Raw genomic sequence first — 25252 nt, forward strand, 5'->3', positions numbered from 1 at the left:
CGGCCATCCGCTCCCTGCGGGCGCAGGCCGCCCGCGCCCCTTCGCCGGAACTACGTTTCCCAGCGTGCCCCGCGGCGCGGCGTCAGGCGGGCGGGCCGCTGCGCGGCGCCGGGCCGGTGGCTGAGCGGAGCGGTTGGGTCCGAGAGCCGGTGGGCGACGCGGCCATGGGGCGTCCTCCCGTCCCGGCCGCCGCACTCCTCCTCTTCCTCCTCCTCCTGCTCCGCTGCGCCGCCGCAGCCTCCCTTGTGCTGCGCGGCCGCCTGGAGAAGGGCAACGAGAGACCCATCATTGGTGAGGGGCGGTGGGGGGGCAGGGGCGGCACGGTGGCAGCCGGCAGGAGCGGGTGGCGGTCCCTCAGCTGCCGGCGGCCGCTCCCCGGGGGTCACCGGCCGGCCCGGGGCTGCCTGGCGCCCTGCCTTCGCTGTCCTGGGGGAGGGGACGGCTCCCACAACCGACCCGAAGCCCTGCCGGTTTCTGCGTGGAGCGAAAGGTCTCCTGAAGCGTAGGTTTGGTGAAAGCTTTTGTAAGCAGCGTTACGTTATACATACTTGGTTTAAAAAAAAATCTTAAAATACCAATAACTTATTTAAGAGAAGTAGTGCTGAATAGTTAAAGCAGGGAAGCTGAGTCTTAGCCAGATAACGTGTGTTTATTTGGTACCTTGTGACTAGGCATTGTAATTGATGCCCCATATTGCCTCAGTGTTTGTAATTCTTTCGGGCAGTAAATGTAGCACTGTGACATGGCGTATAGGAAATCGGAGTTTAATTTTGTCTTTCGGTGTGTAGCGTTGGCTGTTTGCATAGTGCTAACTTTCTTTCTTGGATCCTTCAGGGATATTGTCGCAGGAATGTCACTTTGATAAGTTCCGCAGATTTGGAAGTTCTTATATTGCAGCTTCATATGTGAAGTTTTTGGAATCTGCCGGTGCCCGAGTTGTGCCAATAAGGTAGATTTTTATATCCTTACAAGTGGGTAATAATTGTTTAATGTAAGGGTGTCATCTTAGAGACACAGAAAGCAGTTGTGCTGCTTTTCTGAGTGTTTAGAGCTCCTTGAAGGCTATTTGAAGATGCCACAATTTTCAGGGTGTTTTAGAAATCAGAACAAAAGCAGACTGGAACATGTAATTTTTAATATTTCTTATGATAATAACCTTTCTTTGAAAAATAATATTTTTTTACCTGTAAAATTACCCTCCATAGTTTGCATCTGTGGTTTTCGAAGTTAGCTATATTCAATCTAATGTGTAGTGCCCCCCACACATAGATATCTAGATACATATATACATACTATCTTTTGTCACATTCTGTAGCCCTAGAATTCAAGTAATGGAGGAAGGCTATCGGTACTCCTTGAAGAAACTAAAGTCCAGTTCTGTTCAAACTATGGATCATTAACTCCATGTGTTGTTGTATGTTGGTTGTTGGGTAAAAAGTAGCAGAGTAGTAAACGAACTGACAATGCTTCATAGCCAACATAGCCAACTAACTGTAAGATAGTAAATGCACTAAAATCAGATGTTAAAACGATAATTGTCAGAAGTTAAAAATGATACTAATGCAGCTGTAGAAAATCACAATAGGATGTGCCTACACAGTCCAATAAGAGCACTAGTTAAGTGCCTGAATTAGAAGCCGGTGTTCCTCATGTAGCTGGTGGAGCTTTCAGAATGGTTGCGGACCAGAAGCTTCATCGATGAATGGAGGCTTCTAATTCTGGCAACTAAGTTAGATACAGCAAAGCTGGATGCTTTGAATATAGCCAGTGTATCAGTTCTGCATGAGTGTAGCCATCATACCGGTTTGCTGATGTTTTGCTGATGCTGAGGTCTTTCTCACCTTTCCACCTCTCAACTACATCTTTGCTGAAGAATGGGTGTGACCCACTGTTTGCAGCTCTGCCCTTCTTGGAATCAATTGGAAACCGGAGTTGCCAGTCTGCAGGAAATAATAACCATGCCATTCATATAAATGTTAAATTTAAAAAGTGTCTGCAAAGGGGTCTCAGAGTACCTAATCCTGAACTGTACCTGATAGGGTTCTATTTTCAATCGTGTGGATCCTCAGTCTCTACTGAGCTGTTTCAAGTGAAATGTTTCATTTGATTTGGGACTATTTTATTCTGTTTAAAGTACGCTTTCTACCTGGTTTTTGTGTCCCATGTTTCTGTTCAATAATGATGATATTTTTGTGGTTAAATATGTATATTTCATATGTGTTCTGTAACTATTTTCTTGGTGTTTCAGATTAAATCTTTCAGATGAAGAATATGATAAAATATTCCACTCTATAAATGGGTAAGTTTTGAGCACTGATTTTCTGTTGAAAGATGTGATAGTTCTGGTTTTGAGTTCTGCCATATTCTTAAGAACACTGTCTTTCTACTCTCTCAAGAACTTGTGCTGAGCGCTGCAGACATGTAAATATGTTCTAAGACAGCACTGTTTCATCTGATGTCTGTCTGGTTTCTTTTCTTCCTTGAGGAACATATGTCAGATAATCTGCAACAGTGCCAAGGCTCATTTTGGCATTCTCCTGTGCTTGTCTGCAGGCAGAGAGAAGTGGCGTTATAGTGGTTAACAATTTTACAAGTGAAACAGCTCACTTCCTGTTAGTTATTTTTTTCCTCATCCTCATTTGAGTGATCACCTTAATTTTCATATTTAATAGCACTTGCTGAGTGTTTCATCCCTGTTCCTATCCTTTCTTCCCTCTTCCAGTCTTCTCTGTATCTCCTCTATCATAAAAGTTTCTGATTTCCAGTCTCTTCTACCCTTTTCTCTTTCGGTGCTTTCTTGCTACTGGAATGGCCCATTTTGCCTGTTGTGATGCTGTGGCTTAGGTCTTTGTTAGACAAACGTTCTAACTTTTTGGCTGACCTATGGCAACTGTCCACACATGTGTTCTTCCTACATTTTAAATGTGGGATAATGTGATCTAATTTAACACATTTTATTTGTGGACTAAGCAAAATCAAAACCTTTTATGTTTGCCTTGTGCGAAAAGTGCACTTTAGAAGAGTTAAACCAGCTGATGCCACACTTCACAGGCTTGATTGTATGAGAGCCCATAGCACGCCATTAGGCTACTTGTAGTCATGAGGTGAGAATCATAAACCATGAATATTTTTATTAAGCTCATGCATATACTAGAATGTTAATCAACATGTGTAGAACTTGCAGATTTAGACCTGTGGCTGTCTGGGGAGAGCGTTGTCCTCTTACCCTCCACAGCATGCCCTGTACACTAAGACAGCCTTGTGGTATAAGCAAATATAAGACAGTGACACCTTCTCCCCTGTGACTCCTTATGTTGGAGACAAAATGGATCATTTAATCCCTTTCTCCTGGCTGCCGGCCTCTCTTTGGTTGCTAGAAGGACTTTCACCAATGGGGTCTCCTGTTCTTTCTACCTCACCACCTACCTCAGTGCAGGGTGTTAGGCACGTAGATCCGGTTCCCTTGTCCTTCTGTCTTTGCAGTGACTGGCAGTTGGATTTGTGCTATGTAGGTGGGTCAGGATGGTCTATATTTCCTATTGTTGTCCTCCACTGTCAGCTAATGGCTTCCACAGTATAGCTGTGTGTAAATAACAAATAAGATCTCTAGAGGGAAGGACTTTACATTCTGTGGAAACTTAAATTAAGAAAGAGATATATTGATCTTTCATGTTGTAAGAGCTTAGCTCAAGGTTCTTTGCAGTTGGAAATTATTTATTATTAAACACCACCTTCTTAAAATCATGAAATATACTGTAGTAGAGACAGAATTTTATTAATATAGCAATGTACTCCTGAGATAGCCTTTGAAATTCACAGTAGACATTGTCTGCTCTAATCAGTTAGAGAGACTGGAATACAGGTAGCTGCACTTGAATCTGCTTATGACAATGTCAAACCATTATCATTGCTACTTAATGGGTTACTTCCTTTTTGCATTACCAGAAATGATAATTGTTTTTCCTAATTAGTATTGGCCAGTTTTTGGGTTGAACAAAAGGAACAGGTGAAGTGAATTTTCTATCACTTCCAGGTAAGGATCGCCTTATTTGTCTAACTAGATGTCTGTAGAAATCTATAATCTGGTCTGTTTTGAAAATACCATCAGCTGTATTTATTTTCTATATTGGCACTGGGGAGTAATCTGATTTATATTTTTGTGAATACTGGTCTACTTCTCCACCAAATACTTGGTGGCTTTTGCATGATCCTGTGCATCATTCACCTTAAAATAAACCTGGTCACGAGGGTTTAAACGCACACTCGCTCTGCAAATGCTTCGGATCATTTGAGATGTTAGTTGTTTCTAGCTGCTTGTTAGTATCTCACTGATACAGGTTGCCCTTTCCAGAGCACAGAAGTGTAGAGGAAATCCTTCAGCCATTTTGGTAAACAATCAGCAACTGATGGATGTGGCTTGAGTAAATCTAGTTAGGGTTCTGCTGCAGTGGGTTAGGGAGCGCTCACACATTCAGTTCTGTCGGTTCTGTGGGTACTGTTCCAGTAACAGCCAGAAGAGGCTTCTATTTCATGTTACTGTCTCTGGTGGTACTTGATTACTTCCCATGTCATCACATGTACATGTGAAATCTCTGCTAGACTGTACTGAGTCTTTTTCTTTTGTGGTGGTTGGGTTTGGGGAGCTACACAGAGAATTGCCATTGCTGCTTTTTTTTTTTTTTTTTTTTTTTTTTTTTGTGGTGGAGAAAGATTGTGCACTATTTCTTTGAAATTGTCTCTGAGATTGCTTTGTCTTCTTTGGCTATATTAGATCCTGTGTGACCAAAGGTTATGGCCAAACATACTTTTTTTCCTTTTTTAATAAAAACTTTTTGATCTGTGTTGTCTTCAATAAGGAGATCACTCTGCCAGGGCCACAGTTCTTCTTTATTGAAATTGAACAGGATGAATTAAGATTGGGGCCAGGATTTTAAAGTGATAGGGAGAGCCAGCTAAGAGTCAGGACAGGATTTGACAGAGTCATGGCAAGCAACCCTTTTGTATACCAGCTGAAATCTGTATGTTGTGTGTATTTTCTGTTTACTCTCCTCTTCCTTACACTGCACTAGGCTTGGTCACTACTTTGTGATAATAACCATTCTTCAGTGGAAGAACACTAAGATACAGGATATGATTCAGTTAAAGACTAAGACACCTAAACCTAGCTGCCTGCGTGTGCGCTAGCTGTCTCAACTCACATAATTAACGGAGTGCTAGTCAGTACAGCCAGTGGAGCCTACAGGGCTGTTCAGCCTACTGACCAGGTAGGTGTCTGCTCTAGAAAACATATTTGAGCCTCCATTGACTTTTCTGACTGGACCCCTGCTGTCCATAAGGGAAGCTTACATTCCTATCTATAGATTTCTGAAATGTAGATAGCTTAATCTAGACCTGAATCCTACCCTTAAAACCACTATCAGACCTTTCTCTGTGTACATTGTCCAGGTTTCAGTTTGATCACCATTGCTAATCGGATTCTTGGATGTTGCCTTTCAGGGTACTTTTTCCAGGAGGTGGTGTGGATCTTAAGACTTCAGAATATTCCAGGGTTGCTAAGATATTTTACCACAAGGCATTAGAGGTAATTACTAAGGAACAGTCTGTTCTTGTTATTGTCACTGTTCAGGGATCAAAATGACAGGGAGGCTTATATTTTCATAGTTTTCCATTGGCATCCAGTGTGTTAACTGTAAGCCCGGTAATAAGTAGCTCATTGCTGGTTTCTGCATAAAGAATCATTTCGTAGCTTAAGATTCAGACTCCTGACACCCTCTCCTGTTATATGTTGTGTCATGATCTTAAACTCCCAAGTTCTTCGAGTGAGAACAGTATCATTTATTCATTGTACCTGGAGCTTTATGGCTGTGTGAAACTTTCAATAAAGTAACAATAATTCCTTCCAAAAGCCCAGAGTATCCATTGACGTTAAATGTTGAACAAAGATGTATGTAAATGTGATCATTTGTAGAAGTCTTATGACTGAAGTTTAGACTCAGAAGGAATTTTAGAGAGACTCTCAAATAAACCAATTTACAATAATATAACATTAAGGCCTTCCTTTAAGTATGTGTTATAGCTAGTGAAACACCTTTATTCTCACTTATCTATAAGTAGATTTAAATATATCTTTGGAGATGCAGATGAGGGATCTACATTAGCATGTTGTATCATTTTACCTATTTCTTTGTGCTGGTAACTGTAAATATAGCAGATTTTTAAAGTGAACACTAGCTTAATTTATAACATGAAAAAAAGTGGGAAGAACACTTGAAAGGTTATAGTAATTATTTTTGTAATAATTATATGATCATTAGCTTTATTAAGAAAAGATTAAATTTCTGGGAAAGCTGTTTCTTTCAAAGAACATCAGGAAGCCTCTGAATCCTTGTTGAAGATTTAGTTCTCTTAGAGCATAAGAGGTGGGTTTTTTCAGATAGTAATCAACACATTTTGAAGTAAAATTTGCTTTCTGGAAAGGCATGGAGATTCACTGAGCTTTATTACAATCCTTATGATTTGTTAAGGATCATCTGTATTGAGACTGAATAAAAATGTAAATTTTCTTCATTTTTTTTCCTCTTTACTGGCTTTATTTCATTTTCAGCTAACGCTGATTAAAATTGTCACAGAAGTCATACTTTGGAAAACTTTGCCCAATTCTAGAGGCAGTTGTGAGCCGTGCTTAAACTGTTACCATGGTAGAAGCATTCACTGGCAGTGAGGAATTCATCTTCTACCCTTGCTGCCGACTTTCCAACAGGAGGCAAGGAAAGTTCAGGCAGTGGCATTCACAGGACCAGTCAGCTGCTGCAATTCAGTAATTAAGTTTCCTACTCTTCAGTTCCCATGGCACCAATGCTGTTATTCTTTTGTCTGTCTGTATATGTGGTGATTGTTAGTCTTGTCGCCTTAAACCTGAATCTTGCAAAGACTATCTCACTTTTATGTGAGACAATATCTCATCTGTCTCTTTGAAACTGCTCCCTGGGTGAAGTGCAGCCTGTGTCTTGGTATTCAGTACTGGGGCAAGGGTTTCTCATGGTTTGCAGTACTATTACAAAATTCTGTTGACATTTCACAATGATTAACTGAATTGCATGTGTCATAATTTTATGATCAGAGAGGCAGGTTTATTAGATGGTGTGTGTACTTCAGGTGAGTGAAAGGCAGAAAATAATTTTCAGTTGATCATAGGTAAACCTTTCTTATAAGTTGAGGGTTTTTTCTGTGCTATTTGTGATGATTGTGTGTTTTGATTTTCATCTTTTGAGACTTAATTAGTGCTATAAAATATTGGTAGTTTTACTAATGTAAGGTAAGCTACCATAGTCAAGAATATATTAGCAGGTACGGAATTGACTGAATTTTATGTTTGTTTAAAATGTATGACGGCTTCTTTTCTCTTCATTTTCAAATGTTCACAATGAAAAATGACTTGGTCTGGCTCTGCTTTAATATGAATACAAGACGTGTAATGCTAATCCCCATCCAAGTCAATAGAATTTTACTAGCTAGGTAAAAACCTAAATGAAATACCATTTTCCAGCTTTTAAATTAGTTTTTAAAATGTGATGTCTTGAATGTTGTTTGATATATGCTTAGCTTGCAGGCTAATGTATAAAAAGGGGGGGGCACAAAATGTTTACACTTCAGTTGTAATTGTTCTTAAACAGTAGTCTATTTTTTGCCTTGGGTGGTTTTATTCCTCACATATATGAAAGACAGACAGTGGAGTTGCGAGTCCTGTGTCTAGCTATGCATGATGGGTGGTCATGAAGACTCTGCAGTACTATTAGCCTCCTTTCTGTAAATCTTCCATGTTTTGCTCTGAGAAGAAGTAGTTATATGGGCTTTTATTATCATACTGTCTGTAATGCAGTAGGGTAACATTTTTATTCTAAGCTTGTAATATCAGCTTTCTCAAAAATGGCTTTTGAGCAGCAGCTCTTTGGGGGTGGGGGGTGGTGGGTGGTATGCATAACTTAAAAAAATTTAGAAACAAGTTAAGAAAGACTACTCAGATTTCACAAATCAGGAGTTCTGAAACATTCCAGTCTCCAACATGCGCTTACTATCAGGACTAAAGCATACAAAAATGCAAATTTCCACTGTGTGTATGTACTGTGCTTACTTAAGTGATGGGAAGCTAGTTGTGTTCTCTTTTTGCTTTCCTTTTCTACCTTTTGCTTTCTTCTCTTGTTTTTGCACTTACCTGCCAAGTTTTACTCTTCTGAAAATGATTGTCACTTTTTTGTATTGCTTAAACTCACAATTTCTCTTTCTGGAACACAGGTCCAAACCTGCTAGTTAAGCATATAAGTATGTCACTCAAGACTGTATGTTTTGTTAGTACAGATGGGTGTGGACACAGGTGTATGGACATTGCAAAAGGCCCTTGCTATGTGATCATAACGTGCTTCATATAAAAGTATGAATGATAATGAATAGGCTTTTCCTCAAAATGGCGACAGATTCGTTTGTGTCCCTTCTTATGATTGCCTTTTTTATAGAAATGTTGCCGTTTTATGGTTTCTGTTTAGGCTACTCTCAACATTACTTATTTGTAGAACTGAACAGTCAAATTAATATCAATATTAGGCTCAGTTTACTGCTTCAATGGATGTGTGTATATCCCCTAGCCTTTATATTTTAGAAGAAAAACTAAGGGAGTCTGTGTTTATTTCAATTGTAATTGAACCGTTACAATTCCTCTGGTAGCAATTTGTACTACTGTAGTAGTTTTACTTCTCACCTACGCAAGAGAAAGTGAAAAAGGTAGGAAGTTCTCTTCAGTCTTCTTTCTGTAAATCTTCAGTATTTTTTCCTTATGTTGTTGCTTTTTATTTTGCAGGCTAACGATAAAGGAGATTATTTCCCAATATGGGGAACATGTCTTGGACACGAAGAGCTTACCTATCTCACAAGTGGTGAAGTTTTACTCGTTAATACCAAGACAGATGGTGTTGTACTTCCTCTGAACTTTACCTCAGGTGAAAAATCCATTACATCCCATGTCTGAGTTTTGCTGAGAGGTGTTGTGTTTTGTTCATGATAAATACGCAGGGGTGAATGTTTGGGAGATTTCTGATTATTATCTTATTAAATTCTTTCTTATTAAGTTGCCATGGCTGTTTTTATAAAGTCAGTGCAACTCTGTCACTTCTAAAGCAGACATGTGAGCACAAGCCATTTGAAACCAACAGCAGTCAGCAAAAAACGCAGTTGTGGCTCTTTGAGTCATTTGGTAATTTGGACCTACAAAAATAATGTGGGTTTAGGTCCCTTTTTGTTACCGAGTTGAACAAAATTCACAGGTCCAACACCTGTCAAACTAGGAGAGCAGGTGACTTTAAATTTTTCAGATTGCATCTTTCCTAATGGTGAATATTAGCATTGCTGTCCCACTTGCACAATATTGAAATCAGAGAGATCCTTTAAGATAGAGCTGTGCCACTCAGCAACACTGGTAAAATGTGGCCTCTGTTGACACTTCATCTTTTAATTTGTGAGTAATCCATCTGCAGACCATGTGGCATTCACAAATTCTGTCATTTGTGCTCCTTGTGAATGGAAAGGTCACCGAAATGAGTGGCAAAGAATGATGCTTATTTTAGCGAGAACTTAGGTAGCAAAGTTGGGTCCTCTCTGGGTCAAGACTGGAGGACAGTGGTTACAGCATATTGGAAACCTGTTGTAGTTATTCCACTGATTCCTTGCAGCGTATCGTAAAATCATAAAGTTATACTACAGAAAAAAGTTTAATGCAGTATTTTAGTAAATTTGTTTCCCATTCAGTATTAGTCCATCTGTTAGCAGCTTGGGTAATGGACAATATCCTTTTTTCATTTTTCTTTGTAATAGCTGCAAAAGGCAGTAGATTATTCAAGAATTTCCCTGATGATGTATTACATGCATTTGCTACTGAGCCATTGACATCAAACTTTCATGTGTGGAGCCTCTCCATGGAGGTATTTGATCATTTTATTTCCTGAACACAAATGCAGTTGCTCTGTTAAAACTAGAAATGAATGAGCAAATAACATCTTTCCCCTCCCCCCCCCCCCCTTATCACAGAATTTCACAAAGAATGAAAAGCTTCATAAGTTCTATAATGTTCTGACCACTAACACCAATGATGAAGTGGAGTTTATATCTACCATGGAAGGTAGGGAAATGAATTTTCTTTGTAAACTGTGACTATAACAAACTAGTTCTTTAGAGGTGTTGTGGCATTGATGTTAATTTGTACTGCAAGCTTGCTGTTAGAATAGCAGGGTGAGCATCAGCCCTGTTGGTGCTCTGGCTGTGAGGAACATGCTCTGTTTGCAGGGATATTTTATCTTTTGAGTACATATCTGTGAGCCTAATTACTTCTCTCACCCGCTGTTCCCCTTTCAGATACACTGTTACACTTTAGCACTGGAATATTCATGTGCTGTGATGGGAAGTGTACAGCACTTGTCCTGGAGTAGTGTAATCCCTCTAAAGTGCAACGTACCTCTGTTGCACCTTGCTTTCTTTCTGTCTGCTTACGCTTGCATTGCTGTGATGCTCTGTATCTGTTTGTTGTAGGGGAAGAACAATTCAGGGTACTGAGGTAACAGCGACATGCCTCATTACTTTAGAAGGAGTACTGGTAATTGCCCTCCTCCAAAAGCCTTTTGTATTACTTACCTTGTGTTGCGTATGTTTTGCACCAGGCTTGCTCAGCTCAGGAAACAAGTTAGCTCTTTAGGGAGTGGTTTGTCTTGATCAGTGCACTCTACAGAAGGGCCCAGCTGTCAGCCCATGGGATTCTTCTGCATGGCATGCTGGCTGTCCTCCAGAAGAGAAGAATAGCAGTTTGATCAGAAAACCTGATTAGGCTAATAACAGACATCTCTCATGCCTGCAAGCGGTTTATCGCAGAGCAGTCATCAGCTGCTGTGTTGCTATTCTCTGTAAGAGAGTTAAGGGCTGGCTTCCCCCTGCGTGTATCAGGCCTGGCACAGAGCAGATAGGAGCTGCCCCTGGCCTGACTGGGCCTTCAAGGAGATCCTAAGACTTGGATCTGTCCCATGGAACTGCCAGGGATATCCTGTGTGGCTGTGAATATTGTATGTTGAGTGATGCTGGCAGTAGATAGGAAGTTTTGAGACTGATACACTTGTAACATTATTTTTTAGTATATATCTCTCTCTCTATAAATTCTGAAATTAATAATCAAAAAAGTGATGTACAAAAATCTTCTTGCATGGAATGAGACCCTTCTTTTACAATGTCCATTTTTTTTCCTTCAGTTCTACTATGACTTTAACAGTGTTTCAACTTGCTCTTTAAGCTTTTGTGAAACTGTTGATAAGTCAGGTATTTTTGTAGCTTATCCTTTGAGTTTCTTTTTCAGTAAGACTAAGCACATAATTCTTAAGGTGTAGATGTTGCTTACATGCTTTGTGTTTGTTGCAGCATACAAATATCCAATTTATGGCGTCCAGTGGCATCCAGAGAAAAATCCTTTTGAGTGGAAGAATTCACCAGGCATTCCACATTCCCCATCAGCTATAAAAGCAGCATATTATATAGCTGACTTCTTCATTAATGAAGGTAAAAAGTTTATTATCTATAAATGTTGTTTTTTAGAGTGAGGCATTAGTGAAAATCTTTGAAGACAACAGACCTCTTTTTCAGCTGTCAAAGTTCAGTACCTCTTACTACTTTCTGAGGAGATTACTCTGCAAGCTTTATAGGCTTATAAAAAACACAAGGGATACTAGAAATAGAATGACTTAGTAAAAGTGACATCAAAAGGCCAGGCATTCCATAAACTCTTCAGAGTAGACTGGCTCAAAAGCATTGTTTGTGCTGTGACTTTCTACTGTTTCAAATGATCACTGTAACATTTTAGCCTCCCTTCCACAAAGACAATGAAACAAAAAAAATACTTCATTCATAATTCTAGAGGTTTCTTCAGTTCCAAACTGAGTTACAGTCATTCAATGTATTCTCAGTTTTGCTTGCAAAATATATGCACCAAGAGTATAAATACTGCTTGGACAGTATACAGATGTATCAAAGGGGTGCAATATGGTGCCCAACAGTTACATGCTATAGACAGCACAAGAAGTTTTTGAATTTTACAGAGCTGCTAATTTGTTTGTTTATACCCTAAGAAGCTAGAAGTAACTAATGTGTAGAATTTTGATAATTTATGACACTTCTGGTCTATTTTCTATAAATAAGCAGGATATAAACACAGGAGTATTTGAAGGGATCAAACTTAATTTATTCCTTTATTTATCCTTATTAAACCATGCTGCCAAAATAATACTTTTCATATTTTAAATTGACTATTTATGAAATTGTCTTACCTGATCGATTTGGGCTATGAAGAACATAATCAATAACCTAATTGAGTTTGGTCTCTAGATTTGATCTCTAATCAAAAGAGTAACCTAATTGGAGAAAGCAGACAGTGATTTAAGGAAATGCAACTTGTGCTGACCCGGTCAGTGAGAGTGCAGAAATAAGAGCTGTGCTTCATACAAGTTCAAGGCTCTTTTTTGCATAATGTAGTCCTACTCCCCTTTACAAAAAGGTAGCAAAATCACATAAAATTCCTCGTCAGTATCCATAAGCTTCCTGTATTTTAAAAATTTTGATAGCATACTTACAGGAGACTAAGACAAAAGGGGAAAATAGAAGAAAGTATGGTATGAGTCTGTTTTTTCTTTTGTAGTCTAATACTAGAATGCAGCATGTATGCTAGTTTTGTTTGCTACATTCTCTAGTGTCTGCCTGCACAGTGCATTACAGGCAGAAGTAAGCTTGCTCAGGCCATTATCCAAGCAAATGTGGCAAAGTAAGTGCCAACTCTGCTTGTAAGTTCTGTTGAGACACAGTGCATGTGAGTTCTTTCATATATGTATACACATATAATGAGCTTATGCATAGTATCACACAGATCTGTCACTAGGTTTTGGACCTGTTGACCTTCAATTCTAGTAGAGAAAACTTGTGTCAGCCACCTATATGTGTCTACCCCCCATCTCATATACCAAATTACGAGTTATTCTTCATTACCTCCCCAATCTGTCTACAGCTGCTCCTACTGAGTACTTCATATCATAACGTTGCAATGAGTAATTGATGTTTTTAGCTAATGTAAGGCAGAATGTCTTCCTTAACTCTGAAAATAAACCACGGGGTAAAAAAAGAAAAGTGTTTTCAGCTGGCAAAAATATACTCATCTATGATTACTTCATAACTAAACCATTCTATTGAAATATCATTTTCATATCCATCCATCGTTAATTTTAACTTGTGTAGAGTTGCCAACACGATAAACCAGACAAGGATTCAGTTTTTATTGTCCTCACCAGCACAGTCCATGCTAACACTGCAACTTTCAGTAGGCTGGTACTCTGATGCGTTTTTTTCAGTACTACAAGTACTGGTATCTCTGGTAGATACTGCCAGTATCTCATGGATAAATATTTTTCTACAGTCTTGACTTTAAATTAATAATTAAATTTCTCCCCAGTAATAGCATATGCTATAACCAGCTTGCTGAAGATGTATCTTCACAGTTCTTCACATACAAGTTACTGTAATTCCATTTGCTGTTATGCTACACAGAATAACTTCTGTTGCCAAGAAAGATACTGTCAAGGAGGTGTGGTGGTTGACCCTGGCTGGATGCCAGGTGCCCACCAAAGCTGCTCTATCATTCCCTTCCTGAACTGGACAGGGGAAAGAAAATATAATGAAGGGCTCATGGGTCGAGATAAGGACAGGGAGAGATCACTCGCCAATTACTGTCACGGGCAAAACAGAATTGACTCGGGGAAATTAGTTTAATTTATTACTAATCAAATCAGAGTAGGATAATGAGAAAATAAAAACTAAATCTTAAAACACCTTCCCATCACCCCTCCCTTCTTCCTGGGCTTAACTTCACTCCCCAATTCTCTACCTCCTACCCTCCAGCAGCGCAGGGGGATGGGAGTGGGGGTTGCGGTCCGTTCATCACACGTTGTCTGTGCCGCTTCTTCCTCCTCAGGGGGAGGACTCCTCACACTCTTCCCCTGCTCCAGCATGGGGTCCCTCCCACAGGAGACAGTCCTCCATGAACTTCTTCAATGTGGGTCCTTCCCACAGGCTGCAGTTCTTCACGAACTGCTCCAGTGTGGGTCCCTTCCACGGGCGCAGTCCTTCAGGAACAGACTGCTCCAGCGTGGGTCCCCCGTGGGATCACAAGTCCTGCCAGCAAATCTGCTCCAGTGTGAGGTCCACAGGTCCTGCCAGGAGCCTGCTCCAGTGCGGGCTTCCCATGGGGTCACAGCCTCCTTCGGGCATCCACCTGCTCCGGCGTGGGGTCCTCCATGGGCTGCGGGTGGATATCTGCTCCACCATTAACCTCCATGGGCTGCAGGGGGACAGCCTGCCTCACCGTGGTCTTCACCGTGGGCTGCAGGGGAATCTCTGCTCCGGTGAGCACCTCCTCCCCCTCCTTCTTCACTGACCTTGGGGTCTGCAGAGTTGTTCCTCTCACATATTCTCACTCGTCTCTCCATCTGCAGTTGCACAGTTCCCCCCCCCTTCTTAAATCTGTTATCCTAGAGGCACTAGCACTGTCACTGATGGGCTCGGCCTTGGCCAGCGGCAGGTCCCTCTTGGAGCTGGCTGGCATTGGCTCTATCGGACACAGGGGAACCTTCTGGCAGCTTCTCACAGAAGCCACCCCTGTAGCCCCCCGGCTACCAAACCCTTGCCACGCAAACCCAATACAGGGTTTTGGTAATAACAATAGCAGTAAAGTGGTCTGATCTGTACTTTTACATTGTTTTACAGCCCGGAAGAGCCTGCACCGTTTCTCCAGTGAAGATGAGGAAAGAAAAGAATTGATTTATAATTATACTCCAATTTATACAGGAACATTTTCTTCATTTCAGCAAATCTATTTTTTTGATTGAGTATCATGTCAAAGGTGCAGTGTTGCTACTTATAAATGGAATTATTTGCCAGCATTGCGTAATTAAGCTGATATAGTGCACTGCACGTGACAGAAAGCCAGGACAGTTCTTTTCCTTTACAATGATTTATCCTGTATTTCTTCTGCACTGTTGGACCATTAATACAAAAATTTACATTCAGTAACAATAATTGTCTTGGATCACACTTTAAGGCAAGCTACAGAAAAATGCATTTTTCTTCCAGGGAAGAGGTCTTGATTATGCTTATAAACTTGGAAGTAATCATGTTTAGTACCAGGAAAAACACTGTATTAATACATTTTAAAATATTAGAGTTATCTTTGCAAAATGTTGTGGACTATGAGCACTAGAGGCTTAGATGCATTGCTTTAGTAAAATCTTATCCTTTTCAAATGATGTAACAAATGAGACTCTTGGGTTTGTCATAAATATGTTTATGTAACCAAGTTCTTGACAGGGACTGTTTTGTCATTTGAAAAAATGACCAAAATAGTAAGGAGGCATGATAGCAAAGACACATTTTTGCCTAAAAAGCACATGTTCTATCCCATTTGTGAAACTGTTTCTCTTGTACATTCAGCGTTGTTTGGAGTGCTTATACCTTGTGAAGTCTACATAAATATGAGGATTCAGTATAAACTAGGCATTGCAAATACCAGGGAAAATAAGTAAGTTTGGAGGGCATAGTTAAGTGCTGATTCCACTTTCTGTTCTTTTCAAATTCAGTTTTATGTATCCTCCCAAGAATTTATGTGAGACTAACTGGAGTCAGCAGACAGATATGAGATGCAGACATCCGTTTCTTCGTATTTAAAAGAATGTGGACCTAATTTTTTCTTTACGTAGTCTGACTTTTCCTGTAGCTATTGGATAGAATTCTCACTTTGAGTCAAGAGGTAGTTTGCCATTAATTTAGTAAAGACAGTAGTTTCTTTCTGTCTCGTTAGGTAGTTTAGTGCAGCTGGAATTCAAACAGCAGATGAATGTATGTGAGAAACTTATTAATGTTGACATAATGTGATAATAGCAGTTGCATTCAATACACTGTGCTACCTTTTTTCTTTTCTTTGCTTCACTGCAGACTTAGTGAAAATTTTGTTCAGTGGTTTTGTGTGGTGTCCAAAAAGGAACTAACATGAGACAATCAAATATAACTCTCCTCTATTGCACAGCTTCCAAACTCTGTTAACATCAATAGGGGTTTGGAGTTTAAGAAGAATTCAAGTTTATACCTCAGCTCTGTTTTGTAGTACCTTATACTCTCAAGTACCATATCTGAATAAAGCTGGTACGTTTTTCAGGTTTTTCAAGTAAAAGACTTTCTAACTTGTTCTTTATCATGAAACAACTGCGTAAGAGAAGGTGGAATGCATTAGTTAAAAAAACTATAAGGAAACATTAACTGTGACTACCAGAAAGACACTACCAGGTAATTACAAGTTTAAACATGTGATATTGCACATTATTTCTACATTTGTCAGATCAGCCAAATTCAGTAAATGGAACTCATTTTTAATATAGGTGACTTTATTATATTAACTATAGTAGCTGACTCCTGAGGAGAACCAAGTGTAAAAAGAGGATTAAGCTCTACAGTTGCATATTAAGTGTAGCAGCTAAGATACTTACAAACTAAGTCCAGTCTTCTTGTTCAGGCTGAGTTCTTTGGAATAGCTCTAAGAATTTGCCTAAGTAAGGAGGGCAGGATTTAGCCTTAAAAATACAGATCAATCTTGCAAGTGAAATGTCTGCTACCTGCAATGGTAGTAATTAGTTCCTAAGTGTGTAACCATAGGGAATATTGTGTGTAATATGATGAGAGAGCAGTGTATTTATTATAAATTTGTATGTGTCTTTATATCCTTTATCTTTTAAAGCCTTATTTGATGGTATCCATGATTTTTCTATGATACATGAAATAAACTTTTATTCAAGCAGATGTGTATTTTTGTTCTCTTTTAGGTACCATGGATAAAGCATTAACAGTCATTGTCTTTTTATTTCCATCTGTGACAGTCACAAATCAGGAGGCTACTGCAACCTGTGTCCACTTCGTACGGTCATGTCAGCAAGTCAGGGTCAGGATAAGTGAGATCCATGGCCCGGCACAGACATACCTACAGCACAGCTGAGGCAGGGACCCGTGCCCAGGGCCTGAGCTTAAATGCACTTAAATGCAGCTGCTGAGCCAAGGGGCAGAAACTTTCAATAAGGCTGCTGACAGGTCTCTCATGTGGCCTTTTCACAGCAGGCTCGTCCCAGGTGCAGGGTGTAGGAGCTTGCTTGCACATGGGCAGCCAAACCCCTACGAAGGTGGGAAGGGGTTGCAGAACCGGTGGGTGCTCTCAGGGCTCTGAGAGCAGTAAGCGAAGCAACTGCTGTCTGCAATGTTCAATGAAATGCAAACTTCTGTCTGTTCCTTATAATACCTGACATCTTCCATAGAGTTCTCCAGTCAGAAGCAAAGTATAGGAACCCTAGAACTGGCTAGCACTCACCCAACAGATGGTTTAAAAATTTGTCTTAAAGAAGTTTCAGTAGACCTCTTCTCTGCTCTAAGTGATCTACAATACGGTTTTTTGTTGCTCAGACACAACTTCTAATATAGTTTTTAGGATTAATTCTGGAGAGAGAAGAAAAGGAGCCTGTGGCCATACTTTCAGCTTATTCAGAGTATGGCTTGTGAGCCTAATCATCTTACTTGCTGCTGTGTGGGAAAAACATCCATTATTCAGCAAGGTAACTCTGTGTGCCTTGCGGATTATATTAAATCGTCTTTCAGAAGGTTTCAGAAGTTTGGTTTTCTCTTTGTACTGTTCTGCTTTTACCACTAGATGGCCCACAAGACCCAGTATTTCGGGCAGTTTTGTCATCGGGTGTGGTGGTGTCTCAAAAGTTTAAAGTGACATGTTGAATAGGATATTTACTGTACTGTGGTATTTACTTATGTACCAGGGTATTTGGGATATTGGGGAAGAAGAAGGGAGGAGGCAGACTAAGGCTGGAATCTTACTGGCATAACTGGCCCGATTGGCAGGATTGCAGGAGAGAAACAAAGCACATGAGCATGGAGTTAATTCAGCTGGGATTAAATCTTGATTCCGGTGAATATTTAAAACATTTGAGCATTAGCTGGAGGTACCTGGAACGACATCCCTGTTTTCAGGTGGTTGTTCCTCCCCTATAGCTATAGAATCTGTCCAGGTTCCTTTTTCTATAAATACGAAAGTAGCTCATGCAAAAGAGAACAGCTTACATGGGAAGAACTGAGAACCTGAGCTTAGAAAACCTTTGCCTGGGAGGTAGGAAAGACCAGTTTGAATTCCTTCAGGTAAGGGAGAAATTACAAGGAAAAAACATCCTGAGTAAGTGCGTGCTTTAATTACAGAGTTTAAGAGGAAGAGCCGAACCCACAAGCTGCTTTGTGGGGGGAAAAAAACCGCCAAACAACCCACCCCAAACCCCACCCCTTCGGGGCTGACCAGCTGTGCAAAATTCCCCACCACGGTAGTGAATCCAAAGCAGAGATAAGTGTCTGAGCAGACCATGACCCTATTCCTGCTTCAATGCTGACTAGCTTATTTTTAGACTAATTTTCAACCTTTTTTGCTTATTCATTGCTATGGATGCCACTCAGCAAAAAGATATTGAAAGCTAGACTATGCTGTATTTCTGGGCAGATTTCCATAGAAGTTAGTGGCCTATTAGGGATGTGGTGGTTCTTTTCTTGCAACAGTGAAGGAAGTATGGGGACAGTTTGAACAACCCGGAGGAACAATAACGAATAGTTTCCCAGTTGTGCATTACTCCTGCATTGCCCTCATGAGGCAGGAGTCCTGAGGGGAGAGAAAGAGCTGGGGGTGTGATCAGGCAGCTGAAGACTGCATGCAAAATGCATACTCAAGTATGTTCAGGATTGAGGTGGGACGGTGTACACAAGAAGATTTCACAGTCACTTTTATCACAGTAATTAACTATTTTTTTTATTTTATCTGGGGTGTTTTTTTTTTTCTTCTGTGGAGTTCACTTGTATGTATCTGGTGGTGGTGGTGTCAGAAAAGCTATGGGAGCTGGCTAGCATTCAGGTCCCATTGAGGTTTCTAAATGCCTGTTCAAATTATTTTGGTTTGAGTACTTACATGGAAGACATTGACAGATACTATGAGGTGATTGATTACATTCCCTTGTTAGCCTTGTGTCTTTCCCTAGGGCAGGCCTTTTTCCTAATCCAGTGCTTATTTATAGGGCAAACGGTGAGGAATAGCCTGCCCAGGGCCACATGTTGATCAGGATACTATTCCAGCTTTCATCACTTCCTCATAATGTTTGTATCTGTTTCATAATGTAAGCAGTATGTGCTAAGAGCCAACTTTCTCTGAGTTCTTATATAACCAAAAAAAGTCTAGACCATCTAAAAATAGCTGTCACTCTTTGAAAGAGCACTTGAACAAAGCATTTGCTCCAAACTTAAGCAAAAAACCTCAAATTCTCTTCTTTGTGGTTCTCAGAAATGTAGTGAACAAACAGCCCTCGCAAACAAGCTTTCTGTAAATGAAAAGCAAAAAACAAACAAAACAAAAGGCTGAAGGGGGGAAATTCTAGCAATTGCTGCTTCTGATGGTCAAAGCAATTGGGTTGAGTACTATTAGCCTGGGACTATGTACCTCCCAAGCTTCCTTTGATGATCTAGACTGGAAGGTATTTCGCTGTGGTTTTGCACTTATACAAGTCCGAGAGCTGATTTCCTATGTGTGTAGTTTCTCACTATTTTCCTGAAGAGTAGATCAGCAAAACCAGAAAGCCTAAAATAGCAATTTTCTAGCTAGGAGCACATTAGGAAATTAGTTTCTCCCAGTGACCTCCTTGAGGCACCAATACAAACTGATTGTAATCACCTTCTGAATTCAGCTTCAGAGCGGGAAGTTTAAACTTCACAGACCTGTACTTCACTGGGATTAACTCCGCAGCTCTCACACTAGACTAACTTGTAAGGACCTGCTTAGTCAAAAGGCAATGAGACATATTATTGTGACTAATTACACAATTATTGTTATTATACTAATTACTAATTGTTAATACTATTATTACCTTTTATTAATAATAATGTTAGTGTTACAGAGGAGACAAAAAGTACAATGAATAGTTTACAGACAATTTCTGGGATTTTTCCAGAGTCCCTGGCAGAATGGAAGTACTCCAAAGATTTTGGCCAGACCCATTCTCACCCTGGATGGAGTTAGTCCTTGCAATCCTTCTAGGCTTCCAAATTAATCGCTAGCATTTATACCGTTGTACCACTGGTGGAGTCTGATGGAGGCCATTTGCAGCCTCTCAAAGCAGATCTAACCATGTTTTGTACATCCAGTGGAAAAGAGAGAAATCTGAAGAACCTTATTACCTGCTCTGCCTTCATTTGAGGAATTTGTACTGATTATTTCTCATTAATATTTGCAAGAAGCATCTCACTCCACCCTTTCAACCAAGAGTACCAGTAAACCTTTTGTCTCTGGAGTTATACCCACAACAGTTTTGTTTGTTCTTTGTGCTACTAAACTGAAAACAACAACATTTTCCTCTTACTAGAAACAGAAGCTGGTTTACCCTTCATCCCTAGGCTCTTAAGCTTTATTTCAAGTTTCTCCTCCCTCCCAAGAATGAGTTTGAACACATCCCTGCAGTTTTCCTACTTTGGTTCTTGCTGCCCATGCTACTTTGCAGCTCCTCAGGGAGCTCAGTTACTCTGCCATAACTTCTAGCCAGCAGTCACTACTTCTTCCAGCAACAGCTGCCATAGTCTTCCCAAATTACTCCCACTTTGAGAAGCCCAGTATCTCTCTGGCCCTGAAGCACCAGTGCACATGCTAGCTGGAGCCCAGCCTGCTGCACTGCACTGGGGGGAGATGCTGGAAAGGAAGGAGCAGAAGCAGCAGCCTGTGCCATCTGAAGCTGCAGCTCAGGCCGTCCTAGCCTGAGCTATGGTTAGGCAGCCCGTACTTTAACATAAATGTCTTTCATGTCCTTGTATTCTTAACTATCAATGCTCTTGCCCTCCCTCAGTTGCATTTGCAAGGCTTCCCTAAGCAAGCTGTTCAGAATCAGTCAGCAGTTTCCTCTTTATTTTCCACTCCCAGGGGGCCTGAGACACATGAAATGAATAAATCTGGACTAATTTCCAACTGTTTTAACTGAAAGAGAAGTGAAACTTGCACTGTGGATATACTGTGGCTTTTAGCCTCACCTTAGTGTAGTGAGTACGGAAAAGTTATGATACAGATGAAAATGTGTCTTTATACATAAATTTAATTTTAAGAGAAGCTGAATCACATCACATCAGCATGGGGAATACCAGTCCAGACAATAACACCTGTCTGAACAGCAGGGCTTGCTGGGCATCTTTCGTTTCCCCAAACTCCTCACTTGAGCATTTTGATAGCAGAGTCCAGGCTATTTTACAATAAACTACCCTCTTGACAACCGTTCCTGCAAAGGCTCAGCATAGGTGGCAATGGTCACACCAGGGCTTTGGTGCTAAATGCAGTGATGCCGCCTTCTGTGGCTTGGCTGGCTGTGGCAGTCAGGCCACAGAACTGTGGGGGTGGAAAAATACAAGTCACGTGGCAGATGAGGTTTGACAAGTCAGGGTTTCACGAATCACACCCAGTCTGTCACGTCTCACACTTAAACAATTTAGGAGAGTGTCACTTTCCTAAAAGCAGAGCAAGCCCGAGGCTCGTACTCTACGCTGCCACACCAGTGAGCGCAGACATGTGCGCAAAACGTGCCATGTATTTATGCTGTTCACAAAGGACTTAAAGTGATATTCAGAAAGGTCATAAGGTGCCAGATAATGTTCTGTCTTCCTTCATTCTTCATAAGAGATAAAATTAATACCTATGTAGCACATGAAATGATTTCTATTTAGAAATTGTATCTTGTCCAAATAAATGGGATTTTTTTTCTCTTCTGCTGCTTGGGACCTCGATAGGTTAGCAGTGCTTCCTCTCCTGCTCACCTTTTCAGTTTGCTGGCCATATCCCCATGATTTATAAAGAAGCAAAGAGCTAGGCTCGCAGATGTGACGTCAGCCCCATCCTCTGCTCCGTGGATATCCCTCCCGGCAGCAGATGTGCTTCCTTACTGCTGCCCTACAGCTGTGTGGTCCAAGAAGGATGGCGGTGACCACAATAAACCTCCCGTGCACTTACTGGAGTTGAATGCTCATCTATGCAGTGACATTGCTAACAAAGCTGGTGTATAATTTGAATTCCCAGATACTAGCCTATTTGGTGTTGTGGGTGACACAAAGCAGATCTCTCCTGGGATCAGTTGTCCCCAGGTTGAGGAGTGGGAGCACGTTTACACAGTGCCATTAGGGCTAGGATTTACTGTGGCAGGGAAAAAAATCCTGTAAAAAAAGAAGCTGTCTTTAGAACAGAGCTTTATTGTCCTGCTCAGTGCTTAGTTACAAGACAGATGACCCCATATGGTAAATGAAGGGGTAAACCGACACTTTTCTTATGGACTTTGCTGCAGCCTCTAAATCACTACCACACATCATTTTTATTCCTTTAGCACAGCTTATCTCCTGCTAAGCTTGCGATGAATTCATTGCATGTTTTTTAACTCATGACTATAATATTGAAGAATATAACCCAGGCAGATGGATGATTAATTATATGAGAAGCAATTAAAAAGAAACATGATCTTATACTTTCATGAGTACCAGGATTTTTGGTAGTTGTCTTGTTCTCTGTGTCCTGTAGAACTTATTGATAAATTATAATCTAGATACCAAGACTTCAAACCAGACAAGAGAAATTAAAGAAGAGCTTCATTTATGCAATTTGAAATTAGACTGAAGCACTAAAAAATAGAGGCAATTAAAATTTGGGATGTCTCATCTGCCTGATTAAACATCCAACAAGATGTGTGACTGACACTCCTCTCCAATCTTCATTTATTTGTTTAATATTAAAAAACTCCTCAGATGTATATAAGCCATCTGCTGTTCTCAAATTCACTGAGCCTTGGTATATTACGCATCTGCAAAGCATTTTCATTTGATACCATTAACTATGGAAATTTGCTCATGAAAATTTCCGGTAGAAAAAGCTGGTGCTTTCTAGACTTTTCTGATTATGGCCCAGTCTTCTTTCCTCTTTTGTCTGCAATCACTCTATTTTGATCATTACAGCTAAGCTGCAGACTGCTTTGGTGTGATAAATAACACTGGCCGAGTGACAGCAGCCAGGCTGGGTCCTTCGGGCCACTTAACCTCATTTCCTCAGCGCACTGCAGAAATCTCCACCTGAAGATGGGGCCCTTGCTCAACTGGTGGACTATAGAGCAGCCTGGAGCCTAAATTGCATTGTGAATGTCATGGTCTACAATGCCAGGGTAAGCAGGAGAACGTGACAGCATGCGGGGAGTTTCAGATGGAGGAGGAAGCCGTGTCCGCTGATGTGGACATCAGGCAGTACAGGGACGGCCTTGCCTGGGCAAGCATCCCAACTGGCCACCTTGACACCCTGCTTCACACCCTCCATCACACTGATGATCACACTGAAGCTGAACTACCTCTTAGCGCTGCCTCTTTCCCTCCTGCGTGGGCGAGGAGATCCCACAGCCCTTCCCGGGCAGAAGCAGGGTTGCAAGGTGATGCGGGAGGAAGCCCAGCCTGGGACAGCTTCATCCAGACTTACCACACAGCTGGTGGTGAGCTGCTGTCCTCTCTCTGCCTCCATTTGCCTTCCTACCTGCTGTGCCTTCTGGCTGCTGGAAGCTGTTACACGTTTGTACAGTAACAAGTGTGCTGGGATTTGCTGGGACAGCTGCTGTAATACAGCGAACATATGGAAATGAGAAGGTATACATCAGTGCCATAAAAGAAACTAGCACCTAGGTCCTGGATGCAAGCTGAAGCAAGACGTGGCAGTTGCAATTGGTTAACACTGTGAGTTTCTTCAGGCATTGGACTTCTGGTTGACTCTTGTTTTTCTTGATTTGAACAAGTACCTGTGGCTTTCAGTCATCTGCCTGCCTGCCAGCTGCAGCATGCGAAAGACGGAAATCCTTAGAGATGATTTCTTCTAAGCCTTACAGATCAGGACAGGGATGAAATGGCAGTGTTCAGCGGGTAGCTACCATTTGATCATCAGCGCTGATAATCTGCTTCCACCAGCAAAATGCCAGGAGAAGGCTGCGCACGAAGTGAATAATCCCTAAGCCCTCTGCTGCAGGGAATCTGTTATGTAGCACCAATTCTGTGGGCCTTTTCAAGTCCTTTGAGGGAAAAGGTGGTGGAAGGTGTTGTGGATGGAGTGAGAGTGCAGTTCACTTGTAAGAGAGAAGCAAAAATAAACTTTATTGATATAAAACAGCGAGTTAACAAAGTTCAATGGTAAATGCCACAGTGGTTTAATAAGATTCAATGGCAAGGTACACGATTATTTACTGCATAGAGAACAGGGTCAGACAAAACTGTCAGGGAGACACTTCTGTTGAGTCATGAGGCTCAGCAAGGACCCCCTTGCTTTCTAAACTCCTTCTCAGAGAGGAGTCTAGGTGTGGCTGGATCCAATCCTACTCCCAGACTCGGTCAATGGTTTATGCCTAAAGGTTTATATGTGCGCGATTAATCCTTTATATCACTTAGCTAAGATTACAAAGTTTAGCATGCTGTTAGTCACTTACCGAGGATCTGTTGCGTCAAGGAATCTCTCAACCTGGAGGAGTAACCTTGAGAGGCGTCCCTACTCAAGGGGAGAGCGTGCAGCCTGCTGCCGTGTAGGAGAGCTCAAAGGGCTCTTGGACTGCTCACTATTTATGGGGGTAAGATGATTGACTGATACTTGTATTTGCATACCAACCACAGATTTTAGCTTCTTCTCTGTGATTAGGTGGGTGCATTGCACAATAGCCCTTGGCTATTGTGTTGTCATCTGTCTCCCGAATCCACTTTGAGCCGGATACAGCCATCATGACCAGACACATCCATTACGACTGCCATGGGTCGTTATCGCTTGTGCAGCGTTACAGGAGATAAAGGTTGGGGGGAGCAGGGAAGCACACCGTCACAGGGGGAAGGTACCACTCTGACGAATGAGGCACTATTTCACTGTACTAGGCCCCATCGCACTGCAGAAATGGCTTTCTCTGAAGAAAGGTGGTAGCTGACCCTATGCCTGTGCAGGTGGCACTGCACAGCTTCCCCTCCCTCCATCAGTCAACCCACTCAGCCACACGGAGGGGAAGTCACTGGTGCCACACAGCAAAGATTT

The 25252-nt window shown here is 41.2% G+C and overlaps 1 protein-coding gene across 1 annotated transcript; it reads left to right on the forward strand.

The window, feature by feature from the left end:
* Positions 1 to 91: 91 nt before the first annotated feature.
* GGH (gamma-glutamyl hydrolase) lies at positions 92 to 16909 on the forward strand. Its single transcript, XM_087752465.1, has 9 exons — positions 92 to 291; positions 835 to 949; positions 2249 to 2299; positions 5497 to 5581; positions 8852 to 8990; positions 9862 to 9968; positions 10075 to 10165; positions 11446 to 11583; positions 14830 to 16909. The coding sequence occupies exons 1-9, from the start codon at positions 165 to 167 to the stop codon at positions 14949 to 14951; spliced, it is 975 nt and encodes a 324-aa protein (XP_087608591.1). The 5' UTR covers positions 92 to 164; the 3' UTR covers positions 14952 to 16909.
* Positions 16910 to 25252: the final 8343 nt, after the last annotated feature.

This window comes from Nipponia nippon, unplaced genomic scaffold (assembly GCF_047370975.1).
Source record: "Nipponia nippon isolate SJK-2023a ecotype South Korea unplaced genomic scaffold, ASM4737097v1 scaffold_1, whole genome shotgun sequence".
NCBI lineage: Eukaryota > Metazoa > Chordata > Aves > Pelecaniformes > Threskiornithidae > Nipponia > Nipponia nippon.